Here is a 21,408-nt window from a genome sequence, read left to right on the forward strand (position 1 = left end):
CACTGAATTGTACACTTCCAAACGGTTAATTTTGTGTTGTATGAATTTTCCCTCAAAAAAAAAAAAAATTCTCAGAGGTTATAGTGGATGGGGCAGGACCAGGGAGATCTGAGAGTGAGGGCTGCCTTTAGTTTTGCTCCCTGGGCCCCTTGCTCACCTCAGCTTAGTCCAAGCCCTGGTAATGTAGCCAGAATTTGGACCTAAGCCTTTAGTTCTCTAAATAAAGGGTCCTTTCCACTTTAATATGTTGCTTTAGAAATCAGGGAAAGTCTGTCCTCACTGGTGGATAGTTGTGATTTGTGTGCTGATAATTTCAGCTGGAGGAGGAGTTGTCCTCACCTCAGGCAGGAAAACAAGTGAATTTTTAAAGCCCTTTATAGTTTACGAAGCAGTTTTAGAGAACAATGGGTTGCAAATAATAGGAACTTACTGTACATGAGTAACCCATCTAATGAGCATAGTCAACATGACTCAAAGAGACAGGTGGGCAGGAAGGGAAGTCTTGAAAGTTTATAGTCAGAAACTTCTCTTCCTGAACTTGGGGTCTGTCTTGCTGACTGCAAAGGAAACGCAAAGACTTCAGAATGGTGTCTGTTAAAAGCAAAGTGACATCATTCTCCTCCCTGGTCTGTAAGCAGCTCCACTGAGTTTGCTGCGGCATTAATGGGGCTGGTGACAGCCGCTTAGTCTAGGCTAAATAGACCTTAGGGTACAGTCATGAATTTGCCATAAGCGTGAAGTGACTGGGAGAGTCCTTGTGAAAACAAAATCTCAGATCTTCCACAGCTAATCTCTTGGCAGTTTGCTTTATTTATAACTGTGTAAGTGTGTTGCAGCACAACCCATTTTGTAAACACAGTGCAAGCAGTAAGATATCAATGAACAGCCACCTCTCATTTTAAGGCAACTTGACATGTAGAACATAGCTAAGAACTAAGTAGCAAAAGGTGGTTTTAATTTATGACATGATGTTCTTGTCTTTGTGTTAGATGGACTTTGAGGTGGCCTTGACCAGATTTCTGGTCAAAGGGGAAGCCAGTGTCCATGTCCACCATCTGTCTCCTTGTAGCCCTGACCCTAATGTACCAGTAGAGCAGAGGGGAGTGCACAGCGGTTATTTCTGTTGCTTACAAAACCTTAAAAAGATCTTGAAAACCTTTTCAGGTTTTTTTTTTCTTTCTTTAGGCATAAACCTTCTCCCTCTGCCACTGGAGATACAGAGATAAATGGCATGGTTTCTGCCTCCAAGATCTATCAGTCTAATGGGAAGATGGTCACCGAAAGAGCTAATTGTGATGTGGGTAATAAAGACCATTCTAAGAGGACTAAGTACCAGGTGAGCAGAGGAGAGGGGATATTCAACTCTATTGATCATATTGGGCTTGGGGGTGTGGAATAGGGCAAGATTAGTGGGGGGTTGAGAGAAGAGATAACATTTAAACTGGACCTTGAAGGATTTCCTTGGACGGTGGAGTGGTGGAAGGGTGTGTGTGTGTGTGTGTGTGTGTGTGTGTGTGTGTGTGTGTGTGTGTGTGTGTGTGTGTGTGTGATGGGGACAGAGAGGAAGCTTTTGCAGAGCAATGACAGAACACAGAACTCTGCACGTAGTTGAGTTCAGAAAGAGAAAGACTGGGTGTTGTATGGCTGGAATGTGGGAACCAACTGAAGGGATAGGTTGGGGAAAGAATGAGTTGAACAAATCTTGCGTCCTTATTTCATCAGTGAGAAAAAACAAAGATGTGGAAAAATTAGGTGCCCCGCTCTAAGTTCACAAAGATAAGAATGCAGAGAGTAATGGAAAAATGATGCAAAGGGAAAAAGTGATCTTTTGAGATGCTAAGAATGACAAAGTTTTCTGTATTCCTAGGAATACAGGTGATTTTATTGTGATTTTAGACTGCCTAGGTGTCAGAAAATATAGCATTGAGGGCCTGTCTGAGCAAAGATGTTGAAAGAGATGGTGCTTTAATAGTCTGTGCTGCCAGGTCAGCGTGGGCGAAGTGGGCCTTGGGCTTGTGTCATTTGTGATCTTACATAGGGTCACTGTTTCTTTGGTTTCCATTTTCAGCATTTTTATTTCCAGATTTGTTTTGGTGATTAACTTTTATCACATGTTGAGGTGAATTTTGGGTGAATAACATTTGTGTTTAAATACATTTTGTATACTCTTTAGGCCGATTTCATTGGCCTGTGGTTAATTTTTTCTCCTTGAGGAATGTAATTCTGTTTTTGCCAAGAGACTCAATGGGGAAATTCTACTTTATCACCAGTTTTAAGTACTTTGAGTATTCTGTATCAATTACAATGATATTTGTTAGAATTTAGAAAATGAAATACATGTACTGAATATTCGCTATTTGCCAGTCCCACTGAGCTGTTCACTGGTCTGCATCCTGCTCTGTGCCCAGCACCGGCCGGGCTTCCTTGCCTGCTGCTATCCAAGGCATCAGCACATCAGAGAGAAGCTCAGCTCCATCCCTCTTTGGGCTTGGGTGACCACTCCCTCCCCTTCTCTCTGCAGGCCTGGGGATGCTAAGGCTCCCTCTGGTGTTTCTCCGTCCTTCCTCCATTTGCTGACCTTAGCCTCCCACTGCCCCAGATCTTTGTAAACTCCTCAATTGCTCTGTATGAAAATTCCACATTTCCTGGAGGACCCCACTGATGCATTATTTAGGTATGCTCAGAGAAGGTATATTGAAGATGCATATATGATAATTTGCATTCATATAGTAAGTTTATTACATAAACTGAATTTAGTGGGGGTACAGTTGGGAAACAACGTTTTTCTTTACGTTAAAATGTAAGGCAAAACATTTTTTAAAAATTCCTACAACTAACAACATGCTTTAGGACTTTTGCTTCCTCACCTCTTGAAAACAGCTCAGGCAGAATCATGTTTGGCTATTATTGAAGAGTTATATTTTCAAGTATTAGAGAACCTAGTTGAATCTAAAAAAAAAAACCCCACACAATGACTCTCCATCCTGCATACAGTTTAAAAGTTTCACCCGAGTTCTTTGCTCTCTCCTCAGCTTAATTCTGACTCAAAGCTTGGGGTTTGGCAGTGGGAAAGATGGGCATTATCTGTACTTTCACTCTTTCCTTTCCTCCCCTGTCCCACCAAACTCCAGTATTACGGATTTTTTTTTTTTTTCTGGCCGTGCCACATGGCTTGCGGGATCTTAGCTCCCCGACCAGGGATCCAACCTGGGCCTTGGCACTGAAAGCACTGAGTCCTCACCACTGGACTGCCAGGGAATTCCCCTGGAATTTTTAAAATATCCAGCTTCAAGTAAGTAAGATACCAGCCTCCCTTATCTGACAAGCTCTGGCTTTTCTGAGAGATTCACTTGAAAGCTTCTTCAGTTGGCTCCAGGCTGGGTGAAAACATCCCTTTCTCATATCTACATATAAGTTCACCTTTGAAGAACTTTCTTTCTGATGAAGCTCTAGTTTTCTCTTTCATTATGCTGCTGGGGAGGTGAGCAATGGATGAGTTTGGCCTCTTTTAATAATTTCTGAGAGGACGTGTCCCTAGATGATAGATGATGATCTGTTTCGATAGCTTTGAGGCTTTAGCTAAAATTTCCTGGTTAGACATCAAGAAATGTCTAATCTCACATCCTGTTATGTTTGCATATTTTAAAAGGCATGTTAAGAAAAGAAAAAGATGATGGCCATTCTGACTGGTGTGAGGTGATACCTCATTGTAGTTTTGATTTGCATTTCTCTAATGATTAGTGATATTGAGCATTCTTTCATGTGTTTGTTGGCTATCCGTATATCTTCTTTTGAGAAATGTCTATTTAGGCCATCATCAAAAACTCTACAAACAATAAATGCTGAAGAGGGTGTGGAGAAAAGGGAACCCTCTTGCACTGTTGGTGGGAATGTAGATTGCTACAGCCACTATGGAGAACAGTATGGAGGTTCCTTAAAAAGCTAAAAATAGAGCTACCATATGACCCAGCAATCCCACTACTGGGCATATACCCTGAGAAAACCATAATTCAAAAAGAGTCATGTACCACAATGTTCATTGCAGCTCTATTTACAGTAGCCAGGACATGGAAGCAACCTAAGTGTCCATCAAGAGATGAATGGGTAAAGAAGATGTGGCACATATATGCAATGGAATATTACTCAGCCATAAAAAGAAATGAAATTGAGTTATTTGTAGTGAGGTGGTTGGACCTAGAGTCTGTCATACAGAGTGAAGTAAGTCAGAAAGAGAAAACAAATACCATATGCTAACACATATATATGGAATCTAAGAAAAAAAAATGGTCATGAAGAACCTAGGGGCAAGATGGGAATAAAGATGCAGAACTAGTAGAGAATGGACTTGAGGATATGGGGAGGGGGAAGGGTAAGCTGTGACAAAGTGAGAGAGTGGCATGGACATATATACACTACCAAACGTAAAATAGATAGCTAGTGGGAAGCAGCCACATAGCCCAGGGAGATCAGCTCGGTGCTTTGTGACCAGCTAGAGGGGTGGGATAGGGAGGGTGGGAGGGAGACACAACAGGGAAGAGATATGGGAACATATGTATATGTATAACTGATTCACTTTGTTATAAAGCAGAAACTAACACACCATTGTAAAGCAATTATACTCCAATAAAGATGTTAAAAATAAATAAAAGAAAACGATAAAATAGAAAAGAAAAAGAGGAATATAGATGGAAGAAAGTGAGAAAAAAATTCATGAGAAAATAGAGGGAGACAAAAATAAGGGAAAGTGGAGAGAGAAAAAGCAAGAAAGAAGAGCTCTCATCTTGATGTCCTGAAATTCCTGCTGATGTCTTGCCTTGTACTAGTTGACTCTCAGTGTAACATTGCCCTTGGATGCTAAAGTGTGATATTTTATTTGGAAAGTGTTCAGTGTAGTGAAATAAGTGACAATTTCAAAAAGAAAAAACCAGACATTTAGGAACACTGTGCTAAATTGCTAAAATTTCGTTTTTAATTTTAGCAGACATTGAATTTGTTCCTTTACCATCCATTTCAGCTTCCTTGAGTGACAACCATGGACTTTAGGAGGGATGAACCTTATCTTCAGATCCAGAGGAGGGTCCTGCTTGATCTAAGCCTCTCAGAATAATCCCAGTTCTTTGTCACAGTGATTGATACAGGTTTAAGTCAGTCAGAGCATAGCAGTTCCCATCCTACAGACACTATGTTGGAGTAGTCCAGTAAGAGTGAAGCCTGGGACTTTTGTATGATGATGTTACCAAAAACTGGCTTTGGCCTTTGTTCTACCCTTGGATGTGACTGCAGAACCACCATAAGTGCTGCTGGCAGTCATTTTATGAGGCCAGCCCAAGAACAAAGCCAACATTTGAAGGCAGACAGAACTGAGGTAACTGCAGAAAAATTGAGCCAGAGCCTATAGACCAAACCATGCCTGGGACCAACCCATGGAAAGTCCTATGGACTTTTCAGTTACAGGAGCTAGTAAATTCCCTGAATTTTTAAAGCCAGTTGAATAGCTTTTCTATTATTTGCCACAGAAATAATCTCAGTTGATCACACTTTTGTTGCATTTGAGTAATTTAAACTGAATTAAAACAACCAGTCCTCAGTCCTCACTAAAAGACAATATACATTTATAGTTTCTGAATATCAAATGCATTTATAGTTTGTTACATATGCAATGCAAAGGATCGAAACTAAAATCCCAAAAGCTGGACCTCATTGCTTCATTCACACAGAATAAGGGCTATGGAATTTCAAGGAACACAAACTTTAATATTAAAGTTACTTGAAGATAAAGGAAAAATTATAGATGAGCCAGAGCTGAAATGCTTTGAAAGAATGCAGCTATTTTGACATAAACTTCTGCCAAGCTAGGCAGAATAGAAATGAAGAAAAACTGATATGAGTTTAAAGTCTACTGTTTGCCAGTTACTTTCATAAACATTATTACACTGAATTTTTACAATAATCCTTTGAGATTGCTATTATTCCCTCCCCCACCTCCATCCCCATGTTACATTTGTGGAAACAGGCTCGGAAAGGAAAAGCAATTTGTTCAAGATAATATAGTTATTTAGTATCAGAGGCAGGATTTGAGTCCAGATTATGTTCTTTCTACAAACTCGCTGTTTCTTTATAACAGCGGTCCCTAACCTTTTTGGCACCAGGGACTGGTTTCATGGAAGGCAATTTTTCCATGGACCCCGGGGTGGGGGATGGTTTCAGGATGATTCAAGCACATTACATTTATTGTGCACTTTATTTCTAATTATTATTACATTGTAATATATAATGAAGTAATTATACAACTCACCATAATGCAGAATCAGTGGGATCCCTGAGCCTGTCTTCAGTTGCCACTCACTGATAGGGTTTTGATATGAGTCTGCAAGCAATTGATTTATCATGGTCTCTGTGCAGTCAAACCTCTCTGCTAATGATAATCTGTATTTGCAGCCACTCCCCAGTGTTAGCATCACTGCCTCAGCTCCACCTCAGATCCTCAGGCATTAGATTCTCATAAGGAGCGGGCAACCTAGATCCCTCACATGTGCAGTTCACAGCAGGGTTTGAGCTCCTATGAGAACCTAATGCCGCCGCTGATCCGACAGGAGGCGGAGCTCAGGCGGTAATGCGAGCGATGGGGAGCGGCTGTAAATACAGATGAAGCTTTGCTCACTTGCCTGCCTCTCTCCTCCTGCTGTGTGGCCTGGTTCCTAACAGGCCACGGACCGGTACTGGTCCATGGCCCGGGGGTTGGGGCTTTATAAGATGTAGCTGGAAACTACAGGGGTCTGTAATGCCAGCCAGGGTTGGAGCAACTTAGAATGCATTTAGTAGTTGCTTTGTGTGCCGGAGGTCTTTTAGATTGCAGACCCTGAGCTTTAGCTTTTTTGGTAGTATTTAATTTACAAACAAGTCTGGCCCTCTGCCTTGGGAAAAGCAAACACTCAGGAAGAATTGGATTCAGTAGTGTTTGCTTCCATATAACCTAACCAAACACAGGATGCCTTATTCTGATGCACTGCTTCCTTCTCGTTTTCCTAAAAAGATTCATGAACCCTCTGCCAATATGATAAGTGTTGGGGGAAATGAGTTTCTGAATTGTCATTCTAGGAATTGCCTTTTGCAGCTGAAACTTCACCACTTAGTCAAGCCTTCCCCTGCCATCTGCTCAGCTCCAAAACTGCTGCAAAGGTTGAGAGGATCTGCTTAAATTACAAAGAATCATATCTATGATAGAAATTCCATGCCATGAAATCTTATTTTCCCAGCTTGTCTGACACTGGCTCCAGAGGACCACACTTTTAGGATCACCAGGGTATCAGGTCTTCAAAGGCAGCCTTTCTTTCTTTCTTTTTTTTTTTTTTTGCTGTACGTGGGCCTCTCACTGTTGTGGCCTCTCCCATTGCGGAGCACAGGCTCTGGACGTGCAGGCTCAGCAGCCATGGCTCACGGGCCCAGCCGCTCCGCGGCATGTGGGATCCTCCCGGACCAGGGCACGAACCTGTGTCCCCTGCATCGGCAGGCAGACTCTCAACCACTGCGCCACCAGGGAAGCCCCAAAGGCAGCCTTTCATCAACAAATCATCATTTCCAAATATTCATTGGAACTAACCTCATAATCCAAACTTGCAAACTCATCTTGTCCCCAGCTCTGGGCCAATCAGGTCTGAGAGAATTTAAGGAAATCTCCATCAGTTTTGATGGCTTAATATCATCTTAGTCTGTTGGTATTTGTGGAAGTGACTAACCAGGCACACAGCAGGCATTGTCCTTCAGGTCTAATTGTCAGACTCTTCCCCAGTTTTTGTGAGAGAACCTGTCTTACGCCATTGTTCTAGAGCCTACATGCCTATCTTTTCTCCCTGTGCTCAAGCTGTCAGTTTAGCAAGGGCTGAAGTTCTTTTGTTATCAGTTCAGCCCTTGTAAAGGCCTGTGTAGGTCTTTGATGCTTGCTTCCGTGTCTCTCCAACATTTATTCCTTCATTTGTCCACTCATTCATTCATTCAATATGTTCATTTATTAGACAGTTTTTGCCAGTTTGTTCATGCTGGTCATGGCAATTCAAAATGTCTCAGGTCATGCTCCCTAGAAGCAGAGATTGATGTGGGTATTCTTAGCAAGCCATTTAATCCTGAGGGAATGCTGTATATGTGGTGGGGAAACAGAATAGGGCAGGGGAAGAAGCTAAGCTACGATGTGATTTCACAGGACACTCTGGGGAGTGAATGGTGCCATACAAGTTATTCTCCCCATCGGCAAAGGGGCTGGGCTGTTACAACCCTGCTATCGGTCACTGGTTAGCTATGGACCACCCTTGGAGGTGGGTTTGAGTAGAGGCTAATGTGAGCTCGCAAGCACCGCCAGACAGTTCTGTCAGGCAAGGACAGTTTCTCTGGGAGGCTTGGAGTGTGAGCCATGCACTCATGACATCTGAGGCACGATAATGACAAAGTGGATCTAGGTGGAGCACCAATAGTATCTGCATCACAGTGATACCTGATATTGAGTCTCTGAGTGACTCCATAGGAATGGGTCATTGTAAAACAACGTGGAGATGGAGTGATAGAGCTATGCACATAAGGAGCACATACACCAAGCTAGGTGTGAGTATGTGGGGGAATGCAATAGGGGTGAGATGGAGGAGAAAATGTTCTCAAGGAAAGTTTCCCCAAGACAAATGATTCATAAATTGAGGCCTGAAGGGTAAGATGGATGATGGAAGAGGGAGGAAATTTCCACCAGAGAGCATGAGCATTGGTAAATGGGGCTGCATTATGACTTTTGTGTGCCTTAAGCACTTTAGCCTCTCCTGAGCCCCCTCCTCCATAAAAAATATTAAAAATTATATGTTATGACTATACTGATATAAATATCAATGTAATCCAGGTTGGATTATATTTATTTTTTCTTTAGATTTTAAAAGAGATTGAAACATTTCCATAGTCCCCTAAAGGTACCTTGACCCTGTGCCTCTTATGCCTGAATGGACACGTGGGCCCTGTCAGTGAAGGTAGGAACATGTGGGAAGGCAATCCTGAATAGATCGGTGCTGCTGGATGCTAAGTGCGCCGCTGTTTCTGTCTCCTGGCCTTTGCTCCCGTCTGCTGCCTGCCTGCATTTCAACTAACCCTTATCACCGCCTTCCCCTAAGACCATGCTTTCCTGAGACTGGACTGGGTTGGATAGTGTCTCCCCCAAATTCATATCCACTGGGAACCTTAGAATGTCATTATTTAGAAATAGGATCTTTTCAGATGTAATTAGTCAAATTCACATGAACATCTTAGAATAGATTGAGCTTATAATCCAAGGACTGGTGTTCTTATAAGAAGAGATGACACAGAGAGAGGAAGGCCATGTGATGTTTGAGGCAGAGATTAGAGCAATGCAGCTACAAGACAAGGAATACCAAGAATCGCCTGCAGTTATCAGAAGCTAGGAGAGAGGCATGGAACAGATGCCCCTAGAGCCCTTAGAGGGAGCCTGGCCCTGCTGACACCTTGCTGTTGAATTTCTGGTCTCCAGACTGCAAAAGAATAAATTTATGTTGTTTTAGCCACCCAACTGTGTTATGGTGGAACTTAGTTACGGTAATCCTAGGAATCTGGTATAGACGGTCTTTGCAGAACGTCTCACCTGAATCTCAGGTGTTCCTGGTTATGAGTGGGCACAGTCGGGCCCTGATATGTCACCTCTTTTCCCCATTACTTTCTGAAGTAGCTGTCCACTTTCCAGCACTGATAGTTAGTCCCTGAGTACTGAAGAGCAAGGAGATGAGTGGACAGACCAGAGAAGTTGCTAAGGTAGCTTTTGTTTCACGGGGCAGTTTCCTTCATTTACTCATTGTATCACACTTACTTTCAGTAGTGCTGGGTGCTAGAAGAAAATGGAGCATTGTTTTCAAAGTTTCAAAGAAAAATGTTTGCTTTGGGGGGCAGGAGGAGGAGAGGAAGCTAGGTACAGTAAATGTACTGTATAATATTTTTCTTTTATCCCTAATTCCAAAAAGCCTGTCCGAAAAAACCAGGCTTTTCCAGTTTCCTAGCCATTTAACAAAAAACTTAATGTGTAAAAAAATTGCTGCATGTGTAATACATGTAAATGTGAAGATAACATGCTGCAACATCTCATAAACTGTGTGCTGCTGGAGGGGAAGGACCACAGCTTTCTCTTCTTAATGCTCAGAGTCTGGCACAGTACCTGGAATATCATAATCCTCCAGTAAATGTTTGCTGAATGAATTAATCTGCCATACATTCATTCCCAAGGTGATTTAGCTCACTGGGGTCATGGGGCAGATGTCCCTCATTGTATCACATGCACAAGACCTAAGGTTGCATCTTTTCTTTTTTTTTTTTTTGATACATTCATTTATTTATTATTTATTTTTGGCTGTGTTGGGTCTTCATTGCTGCTCACAGGCTTTCTCTAGTTGAGGCGAGTGCGGGCTAGTCTTCATTGTGGTGTGTGGGCTTCTCATTGTGGTGGCTTCTCTTGTTGTGGAGCACAGACTGTAGGCGCACAGGCTTCAGCAGTTGTGGCACACAGGCTCAGTAGTTGTGGCTCACGGGCTCTAGAGCACAGGCTCAGTAGTTATGGTGCACGGGCTTAGTTGCTCTGTGGCATGTGGGATCTTCCTGGACCAGGGCTCAAACCTGTGTCCCCTGCATTGGCAGGCAGATTCTTAACCACTGCGCCACCAGGGAAGTCCCATAAGGTTGCATATTTTAGATGGGACCACAGTTTTTTTTTGTGCAAGTGTATGAATGAATAGCTATATTGTCTAGATATTACCTCCAAACAAGTTCACAAGATCAAATACTCTCCACTTACATGTCAGTATGCTTGACAAAGGTACTGTCCTTTATATACAGTAATACTAGTTCAAAATTATAATTTTACAATGGAAATTTTTTGTTTATGATTGAAAACACATCATTTTTATCAGGTTTACTGGATATGGAGAGTAATTTTAACATTTATGGAGTGTCTATTATGAACCAGGACTATGGTAAGCACTGTATATGCAATATCTCATTCAGTCATCACAACTTACCTATGCGGTAAGTTATTATTATCATCACTTTACTGGGAAGAAAACTTACATTAGACAGATTAATTAATTAGCCCATAAATTTGCAGAGCCAGGGTTCAGATAGTTGTTTTTCTAACTGCAAAATGATCTGCTGGTGAATCTCAAGCTTTAGTGTACTAAAAAACATCTAGGGGAGTTTGACAAAAATACAGATTCTTAGATCTTACTACTAGGGAACCAACAAGTCTAAGGTAGGCTCAAGTATCTATATCTTTAAGTATCACCCAGGTGACCTGGATGCAAGTGGCCCATGGGCCACACTTTGAGAAGCACTGCTTTGTACTATGAGATGTCAGATACACAGTGTGAATTATTCTTTTTTATCTAATGTCTTTGATTTAACATAATTTTCCCCCTTGTGGCTGTCTAGTTTTTCCAGCATTATTTATTGTAATGGCCATTCTTTCCTCACTTCTTGTAGTTTCATTTTTATCATAAATCAAGTGTCCATATATATGGGTTCTGAACATGACCCTCCTGTTTTATTTTTTTCTATATAATTCTTATCATCCATTGTAAACACTCTTTGAGAAATTACACTGTAGACCAAAGGGCAAGAAACATTGGAAAACCCCATGGATCTTTTTGTGAGTGGACATAATATCTGTAAAATTTAGAGATGGCCATTTGCAAAGCAATGCCCAGCATTTCCTGGAATCCTCATTTAAATGTATCTATTTGGTCTACCAAGTACAATTTCTAGTATTTTTAGAAATCTGTCTACAGTTCAGTAACACTCAGGAATTACTCTTTTTCCCTCTCCATATTTGTAGCTCTCACTCCCCAAGACCTCTTTTACCAAATAAGCATTACAACATTTTGGGAAAGAAGTCATCTTTTTTAAAAACTTAGAATTTGTATGGAAACACAAAAGACCCCAAATAGCCAAAGCAATCCTGAGAAAGAAAAATGGAGCTGAAGTCAGGCTCCTTGACTTCAGACTATACTACAAAGCTACAGTCATCAAAACAGTATGGTGCTGGCACAAAAACAGATATACAGATAAATGGACAGGATAGAAAGCCCAGAAATAAACTCATGTACCTATGGTCGATTAATCTACAACAAAGGAGACAAGACTATACAATGGAGAAAAGACAGTCTCTTTAATAAATGGTGCTGGGAAAACTGGACAGCTACATGTAAAATAAAGAAATTAGGAGAATTCCCTGGCAGTCCAGTGGTTAGGACTCAGCACTTTCAGTCACAGGGCCCGGGTTTGATCCCTGGTCATGGAACTAAGATCCTGCAAGCCATGCCAAAGAAAGAAAGAAAGAAAGAGAGAGAGAGAGAGAGAGAGAGAGAGAGAGGGAGGGAGGGAGGGAGAGAGGGAGTGAGGAAGGAAGGAAGGAAGGAAGGAAGGAAGGAAATAAATTAGAACATTCTCTAACACCACACACAAAAATAAACTCAAAATGGATCAAAGACCTAAATGTAAGGCCGGACACTATAAAACTCTTAGAGGAAAACATAGAACACTCTTTTAGAACACTCTTTTATGTAAATCACAACAATATCTTTTTTGATCCACCTCCTAGAGCAATGAAAATAAAAATAAACAAATGGGACCTAACTTAAAAGCTTCTGCATGGCAAAGGAAACTGTAAACAAAACAAAAAGACAGCCCACAGAATGGGAGAAAATATTTGCAAATGATGCAACCGACAAGGGATCAATCTCCAAAATTTACAAACAGCTCATGCAGCTCTGTGTAAAAAAAAAAAAAAAAAAAAAAAACCTGACAAACAACCCAATTAAAAAATGGGCAGAAGATCTAAATAGACATTTCTCCAAAGAAGACATATAGATGGCCAAAAAGCACATGAAAAGATGCTCAACATCACTAATTATCAGAGAAATGCAAACCAAAACTACAGTGAGGTATCACCTCACACTGGTCAGAATGGCCATCACCAAAAGTCTGCAAACAGGGCCTTCCCTGGTAGCCCAGTGGTTAAGACTCCATGCTCCCAATGCAGGGGGCCTCTGTTCAATCCCTGATCAGGGAACTAGATCCCGCATGCTGCAGCTAAGAGCCTGCATGCCGCAACTAAAAGATCCTGCTCACTGCAACTAAAAGATCTCACATGCTGCAAGGAAGATCCCGCATGTGGCAACTAAGACTCAGCACAGCCAAATAAATAAATATTTTTTTAAAAAGTCTACAAACAATAAATGCTGGAGAGGGTGTAGAGAAAAGGGAACCCTCTTGCACTGTTGGTGAGAATGTAAATTGGTACAGCCACTGTGGAGATCAGTGTGGAGGTTCCTTAAAAAACAAAAAGTAGAACTACCACATCATCCAGCAATCCCACTCCTGGGCATATATCTGGAGAAAACCATAATTCAAAAAGATACACGCACTCCAGTGTTTACTGCAGCACTATTTACAATAGCCAAGACATGGAAGCAACCTAAATGTCCATCAACCGTGGAATGGATAAAGGAGATGTAGTACATATATACAATGGAATACTACTCAGTCATAAAAAAGAACAAAATAATGCCATTTGCAGCAACATGTATGGACCTAGAGATTATCAAACTAAGTAAATCAGATAAAGACAAATATCATATATCCCTTATATGTGGAATCTAATTTAAAATGATATAAATAAACTTATTGACAAAACAGAAAAAGACTCACAAATTTCGAAAACAAACTTATGGTTACCAAAGGGGAAACATGGAGAGGAGGGACAAATTAGGAACTTGGGATTAACATACACGCACTACTATATATAAAATAGATAACCAGGGCTTCCCTGATGGCGCAGGGGTTGAGAGTCCGCCTGCTGATGCAGGGGACACGGGTTCATGCCCTGGTCCGGGAAGATCCCACATGCCGTGGAGCGGCTGCGCCCGTGAGCCATGGCCGCTGAGCTTGTGCGTCCGGGGCCTGTGCTCCGCGACGGGAGAGGCCACAGCAGTGAGAGGCCCGCGTACCGCAAAAAAACCCCACAAAAAACAAACAAACAAAAAAAATAGATAACCAACAAGTTCCCTACAGGGAACTCTACTCAGTATTCTGTAACAACCTTTATGGGAAAAGAATCTGAAAAAGAATGCATATATGTATATGATAACTGAATCACTTTGCTGTATACCTGAAACTAACACAACGTTATAAATCAACTATGCTCCAATGAAAGTTTTTTAAAAATTAAAATTAAATATACATACATTTTAATGTATCTGAAAAGATACATTACATTTCTTGAAAACATACATTACATTTCTTGAATGATCAGCCCGTAATCCTCATTTTAAAAAGCTGAAAACTGTAAGGCAGCCATGATTATATTATCTGAAAACAAAGTAGCAGTCCTGTTTTGCCCCCAGCTACTTCTCTTTCTCTTCCCTTCTATAACAATGTTACATGCTCTTCATTTCCCATTTAATCTTTAACCACTGTTATTTGCCCTCTGCCCTCACTACTCCAATTGGTCACCTTCAACTTTGTGTCTTCAAAAGTTATCTTTTATTAAGAACATCTTATTTTACATTCAAATGTCATTAGGAAAGAAAGATAAAATATAGACATAGTAGTATTTACCTCTCAGGTGTTCTGCTTTTGAACAAAATTTTCCCCCTCATGGCAGTTTTCTATTGCCTCAGATAGGGTGCCTATTGTAAATTTAGCTTCATTTAATTTGATTTATAAATGAGAAAAACAACAGATTTTACATATTTTCCCACTGAAACATAAGGCTTCCCTTTAAATTTGATTTGATGCCAACATGTAATTTTGATATCCTGTCAAGCAAACTCTTAAAACCATCTTTTCTTTTTACAGTACTATATGATACAGGCTTAAAAGACAGCATTTATGATGAATTGAAGGTGAGGAAACTGAGGCATAGAGATATGAAATTATTTAGCTAAAACCATGAAGGAAATTGTATAAACAACCCAGATTCCACTGTATTGCTTTTCAATGAGTTCCAAGGTTCGAAGCAGTTACCCAGTTGGATCCCCAAGATGGGCAAAAGCTTCGCATTAGAAGTGGTTCAGGGGGCTTCCCTGGTGGCACACTGGTTAAGAATCCGCCTGCCAATGCAGAGGACATGGGTTCGAGCCCTGGTCCGAGAGTCATGTACTACAATGTTCATTGCATCTGTATTTACAATAGCCAGGACATGGAAGCAACCTAAGTGTCCATCGACAGATGAAAGGATAAAGAAGATGTGGCACATATGTACAATGGAATATTACTCAGCCATAAAAAGAAATGAAATTGAATTATTTATAGTGAGGTGGATGGACCTAGAGTCTGTCATAGAGAGTGAAGTAAGTCAGAAAGAGAAAAACAAATACCATATGCTAACACATATATATGGAATGTAAAAAAAAAAGGTTCTGAAGAACCTAGGGGCAGGACAGGAATAAAGATGCAGATGTACAGAATGGACTTGAGGACAAAGGGAGTGGGAAGGTTAAGCTGGGATGAAGTGAGAGAGTGGCATGGACATATATACACTACCAAATGTAAAATAGATAGCTAGTGGGAAGCAGCCACATAGCACAGGGAGATCAGCTCAGTGCTTTGTGACCACCTAGAGGGGTGGGATAGGGAGGGTGGGAGGGAGTTGCAAGAGGGAGGAGATGTGGGGATATATGTATATGTATAGCTGATTCACTTTGTTATAAAGCAGAAACTAACACACCATTGTAAAGCAATTATACTCCAATAAAGATGTTAAAAAAATAATTAAAAAAAAAAGAGAGACTTTGTTGAGATTTTGGGGTGAGGATGGGTTTTCCGGAATATTTCATGATGATTTGAAAAATTAGGAACTCTGTGCATGACAGGGGCACATTTCCACTGAACACGTTCTGTAAGACTCTTCTTATTTCCCTCTAGGGCTTTCTCTACTCTGCCCTGTAGATTTCTACAACATCATTTTCATATTTAGCAGTTGTTCCTCATTGAATGAATTATGACTATAGAAAATCTTGTATTAAAAATATTTTAAAATGAATAAAGTCATTCTATTATTCAATGTAACTGCTTTATTTCCTCACATATTCATAAGAAATGCCATAGATCTTACTGAGAGTTTTATTTTTTTATTTCTATTTTTAAAAATATATTTATTTATTTATTTTTGGCTGTGTTGGGTCTTCGTTGCTGTGTGCGGGCTTTCTCAAGTTGTGTTGAGTGGGAGCTACTCTTCGTTATGGTGCGTGGGCTGCTCATTGCAGTGGCTTCTCTTGTTGAGGAGCATGGGCTCTAGGGCATGCGAGCTTCAGTAGTTGTAGCCCGTGGGCTCAGCAGTTGTGGCTCACGGGCTCTAGATCGCAGGCTCTGTAGTTGTGGCACATGGGCTTAGTTGCTCTGCAGCATGTGGGATCATCCCGGACCAGGGCTTGAACCCGTGTCTCCTGCGTTGGCAGGTGGATTCTTAACCACTGCACCACCAGGGAAGTCCCGTGAGAGTTTCAATAAATTAAAAAATTACCACCAAGGGATAAGGTTCTGATTATTCAAGCGACCACACTAACCGAAGACTGATCCCCACCCCCACCCCCCGTTTTTTTTTTTTAAACTCTTCCTCTGAGAGGTGCTCATCTCAGGTCCTAAGACATCTAGTAGAGTCTAAGTCAGGGATCAGCAAATTAGAGGCCACACCTGACCAATAGCCTTTTCCTGTAAATACGTTTTTATTAGAACATAGCCACACCCATCTATTTAAGTATTGTCTATGCTGCTTTTGTGCTTCAACAGCAGAGTTGAGTAGTTGCAACAGAAAATATATGGCCCACAGAGCTGAAAACATTCACTATCTGGTCTTCCATAAAACAAAGTTTGCCGACCCTGGTCTAAGATATGTTTCTATATGTTCTTTGACTGTCATTAAGCTACGAGCTCCTTGAAAGCACAAACCAAATATGATTTTTCTTTGTCTCTTCAGTGCCTGTCACATTGTTGTGATGGAAGGAAGTGCTCAAATTCAGCATAAATGAAAGTAACCTAATCCACCTGTATAAATACTCATGCCACCCCGCTACTCCCAATCTTAAAGAATATGGGAAAGAACTATTGAAAACCAGGCATAGGATGATTTCCTATCAGGACAATTTTAGGTTGATTTTCAGGAAAATCTATATCAATCAGGCAAACTCAGATCTTGGTGTGCTGCAAAGGGTTGCTTCTTTTCTTATTCTAGCAATCCAGGGATGGGAAGGCAGGGATGTGAGGAAAGGACCAATGCAACTTTTCAGCTCCAAGAGAATTTTCGTACCTAGTGATTTCCCTAAATATTTATAAGGATGTCCCAGTGTCAGGTGCTGGGCAGCTTGGCCACGGAAAAGCTAAGTGGGCATGCTGGGGATATTTGTATTCCCCACTCACTCATTCCAGTAGGTAGATTCTGTTTTGATGTTTGGTATTATGCGAAAAAGCAGGTTTTGGGGAAGCAAATGTAGGTTGCTCTCTGTTCTCTTTCTCCCTTTGTTTGAATGCTCTTGGTTGACGTCCCTATATAGGTAAATCAGGGAAATGACTAGAAAGTATATTAGTTTTTTAAAAAAGTTCATAGATCTGATATCTTGTTTGAGTAGGCATTGGAAAGGGCTCAGGAAAATACTTCTGGTTAGTTTGCTTAATAATCACGCCAGAGAGCAAATAAGTTTATTACCAGTCTGACCCCTTCTCACACTTCTGCTGTTAGATATCACTAACAGATCACTGTGTTCTTTCAGAGAGCCTCAGAATCCTCCTTAACATGTTCCAAGAAGCTACCACCACTTAGTCAGAATTGGCATATGAGATGGAAACTTATTTTCCAAAGTTGGTTTTATATATGTCAGAATGTGAGAATCTGATTTCTTCCTTAGCTCCCCATGTGGTAATTGATCCAGGCCTTGAAGGTAGTAACTGGGGAGGCCTGCCAAACCAAAGCATTCTCAGCAGAGTACAGAGCGCAAACAAAGGTGTGAGGTGACCAGATGGAGTAAAGCAGAGTGTGCAGTGGAAAGTCACATGAAATGAATTTGGAACAGGAAGGAGAAGCCAGATTTAGGTGGACATTGGCATACAGGCCAAGACTCTTGAATGTGATTTGTAAAGTCAGTGTTCCCAAAGGATGGCCAAGGTTCTCCAGAGAAATAGAACCAATAGGATAGAGTGTACGAGTGTATACACACACACACACACACACACACACACAGACAGATGGGGTGAGGATTTATTTTAAAGAATTAGCTCATGTGATTGTGGAAGCTGGCAAGTTCAAAAACTGCAGTGCAGGCCAGCAGACTAGAAATTCCGGCAGGAGTTGATGTTGAAGTCTTGAATCTGAAGGCAGTCTGGAGGCCGAATTCCTTCTTATTTGGAGGACCTCAGTCTTTTATCTCAAGTCTTTCAACTGATTGGATGTGGCCCACACACATTATGGAAAGCCATCAGCTTTACTCAGAGTCTTCTGATTTAAATGGTAATCACATCTTAAAAAAACACTATAACTGTAACATTGACTGATGTTTGGCAAACAGTGGGACACCATACCCTAGCCAAGTTGACATTAAAATTAATCATCACAGTCAGCATAGGTAATTTTCAATGGTAGACATATTTGTGTTTTTAAATTTGTATTATACATTTAAATCTCATTCACATAAAACTTCTGATTTCATGGAAATTATTGGTTGGAACAAAGGTAAATGTATTTAAGTAAAACAGAGTTGATTTAACGAAAATTATTAAATAAATATTGGGTAGAGATGGCCTATGGATATGGTGAGTATGTGAAGGTTGTACTGAAATGACTGACATTAGAGAATGGTAAACAACAGAGAATTGCTATACTCCTGCAAGGAAATGTCATAAGGAAACGGGGTTTTAGGAATATTAATTCTGTTGCCCTGAACAAAGGCCACATATAGAAAAAAAATTCATCAACAAATAATAAATGTGGGGACTTCCCTTGTGGCACAGTGGTTAAAAATCTGCCTGCCAATGCAGGGCACACGGGTTCAAGCCCTGGTACAGGATAATCCCACATGCCGCAGAGCAGCTAAGCCCCTGCAGCACAACTACTGAGCCTGCGCGCCACAACTACTGAGCCCGCGTGCTGCAACTACTGAAGCCTGCACGCCTAGAGCCTGTGCTCTGCAACAAGAGAAGCCACCACAATGAGAAGCCCGTGTACCACAATGAAGAGTAGCCCCCACTCGCCGAAACTAGAGAAAAGCCCACACTCAGCAATGGAGACCCAACGCAGCCAAAGATAAACAAAATTTTTTTTTTTTTTTTTTTTTTTTGTGGTACACGGGCCTCTCACTGTTGTGGCCTCTCCCGTTGCGGAGCACAGGCTCCGGACGCGCAGGCTCAGTGGCCATGGCTCATGGGCCCAGCCGCTCCGCGGCACGTGGGATCCTCCCGGACCGGGGCACGAACCCTTGTCCCCTGCACCGGCAGGCGGACTCTCAACCACTGCGCCACCAGGGAAGCCCTGTCTTATGATTTCTTAAAAGATTTTAAGCTTAGGAAGTCATCCTTGGTTTTAAATTCACAGATCTAATACCTTGTTTGAGTGGGCATTTGGAAAAGGATGTTTTATAAATATTTAACTTTTTAATATATCTGGATTTATTTTGTCATACACTATGAAAGATGGGTCTAAATTAATTTTATTTTCCTTAAATTCCTACCCAGTTATTCCTGCACAAGTTAATGAATAGTTCTTCCTTTCTGGTGATGTCACTTTTGTTTTCTATCAAATTCTCGTATGGAAAAAAATCAATTCTGGACTGTCTAGTGTGTGTTCTATATCTTTATATTTTTTCTTCTTTCTCTAGTGTCTTATTTTAATTATCATAGCCTTATTTTTTTTTCACCATAGAGAGTTTATTTTCCATATAAAAGGGCAGAAGCTAACATGTGAGCAAAAGGGTAAAAAGCGTGGCGCTCGTGTGGGAGACCATGACAGGTGACTTGAGGCTGAGGGTGGTGAAGGCTGGTCCAGGGGGAGAAGTGGAAGTTGTGATGAAGAGATGGGGTCAGATCCAGGCCCTGTCCTTCAGGCAGAGACCATGAGACATGTTGATGCCAAAATTTATGGGATATAGCAAAAGCAGTTTTAAAAGAGACTTCTCACAAAAAAATGCTTACTGGTCTTGGAGAGTTTCCCAGAGAGGCATGGGGTGAGGGATGGTGACGACTGCAGCTCACCCTGGGGACAGAGTCAACTGGCGGCAGCCACCCTTGGAGCTCTCCCCACCATATGGACACTGGTGCTGGTGGGCACCACTCCTTTCAGCTCAGCTTTATGCTGTATTTAAATATCTAGTGTGGCTAGACCCATTCATATACTTCATTCAAAAATTTCTTTGATAAACTTATCAATTTTTTCTTCCTGAGAACATCAGAATCTAGTCAGATTCTCCAAATTTTCATATATTTATTGGACTTCTTGGAATATTTATTGGACTTTTGTAAATCATTATGAGGGTTGTAATGAGTTTGTGTATTATTCATTTATGTATGAATTTACACCCATTTCCCATCAACTTTTGATGTTTGTGACGACAGAACGCAGATTAGAGTCAATGAATTAGTCTAAAATAGTAACAAAGACATTTTATCTCAGTTGCCACCTTCACTTGAGCAATTCATAGCCAAGTTAACTGTAATCCCCTTTCATGTTGGCACCTAAATGTCTGGTGGAGACGTAATCCAACAATCAAGGATCCAGTGACTGGCCTCAGGGAGCAGAATAAAAGACACAATGATAAACATTGTCAGTGAACGGATTTGGAAACACTTGAAGGGTAATTGACATTTTAACTTTTATTTTAACTTTCATTTTAATTCCTCAGTATTTCCAATGGAAACCCATGATCCCCTTCTGCAAGAATTTTCACCTTGGGTGTTTACAATTTTTTTCTCTTACTTCCTTTGCCCTCTTCATGCTTGTGGTATCTGTACAGCAAGTTCTCCTGGCCCTAATTCTTAGTACTCTTGAAACTCTCCTGACAGCAGAAAGCAGTGATCAGACAGGTTGAATGATCCAATGGAAATTTAATCTGATCTCATTTTAGCTGTGTGTAAGAAGCAACCTGCTGTGAACTAGAATTGTAATGCTGGAAATTATCTGATTCCTACAGGCCTCTCTTCCTTCTCTGCCCTGGTGAATGACTGCTAAAGGAATTTAAAGCATGTAAAACATGATAAGCATTGATTTGTTGCCTTGGCCATTGAACTGGACATCTTGCCTTCTTGCAGGTAAAACTGAAGAGGAGTATCATAGATTCTAAATTTTATTTATAAGGGTGAAGCTTTTAAATGTACTCACTTAAGTTGCTTCTTGAGGCAGTAATG

The 21,408-nt window shown here is 41.0% G+C and overlaps 2 protein-coding genes across 2 annotated transcripts in view; one reads left to right on the forward strand and one right to left on the reverse strand.

The window, feature by feature from the left end:
• TLE1 (TLE family member 1, transcriptional corepressor) overlaps positions 1–21,408 on the reverse strand; it is a 511,226-nt gene that overhangs the window by 270,888 nt on the left and 218,930 nt on the right. The window lies entirely within an intron of this gene.
• The window catches only part of LOC101281028 (spermatogenesis-associated protein 31D4), a 218,275-nt gene that overhangs the window by 180,711 nt on the left and 16,156 nt on the right, over positions 1–21,408 (forward strand). The window contains exon 6 of the mRNA XM_033404785.2: positions 1,186–1,336. Within this exon, the coding sequence (XP_033260676.2) occupies positions 1,227–1,336 (110 nt within the window). The 5' untranslated portion in view covers positions 1,186–1,226. The remainder of the gene's footprint in view (positions 1–1,185; positions 1,337–21,408) is intronic.

Source organism: Orcinus orca, chromosome 6, assembly GCF_937001465.1.
Source record: "Orcinus orca chromosome 6, mOrcOrc1.1, whole genome shotgun sequence".
Classification (NCBI taxonomy): Eukaryota; Metazoa; Chordata; class Mammalia; order Artiodactyla; family Delphinidae; genus Orcinus; species Orcinus orca.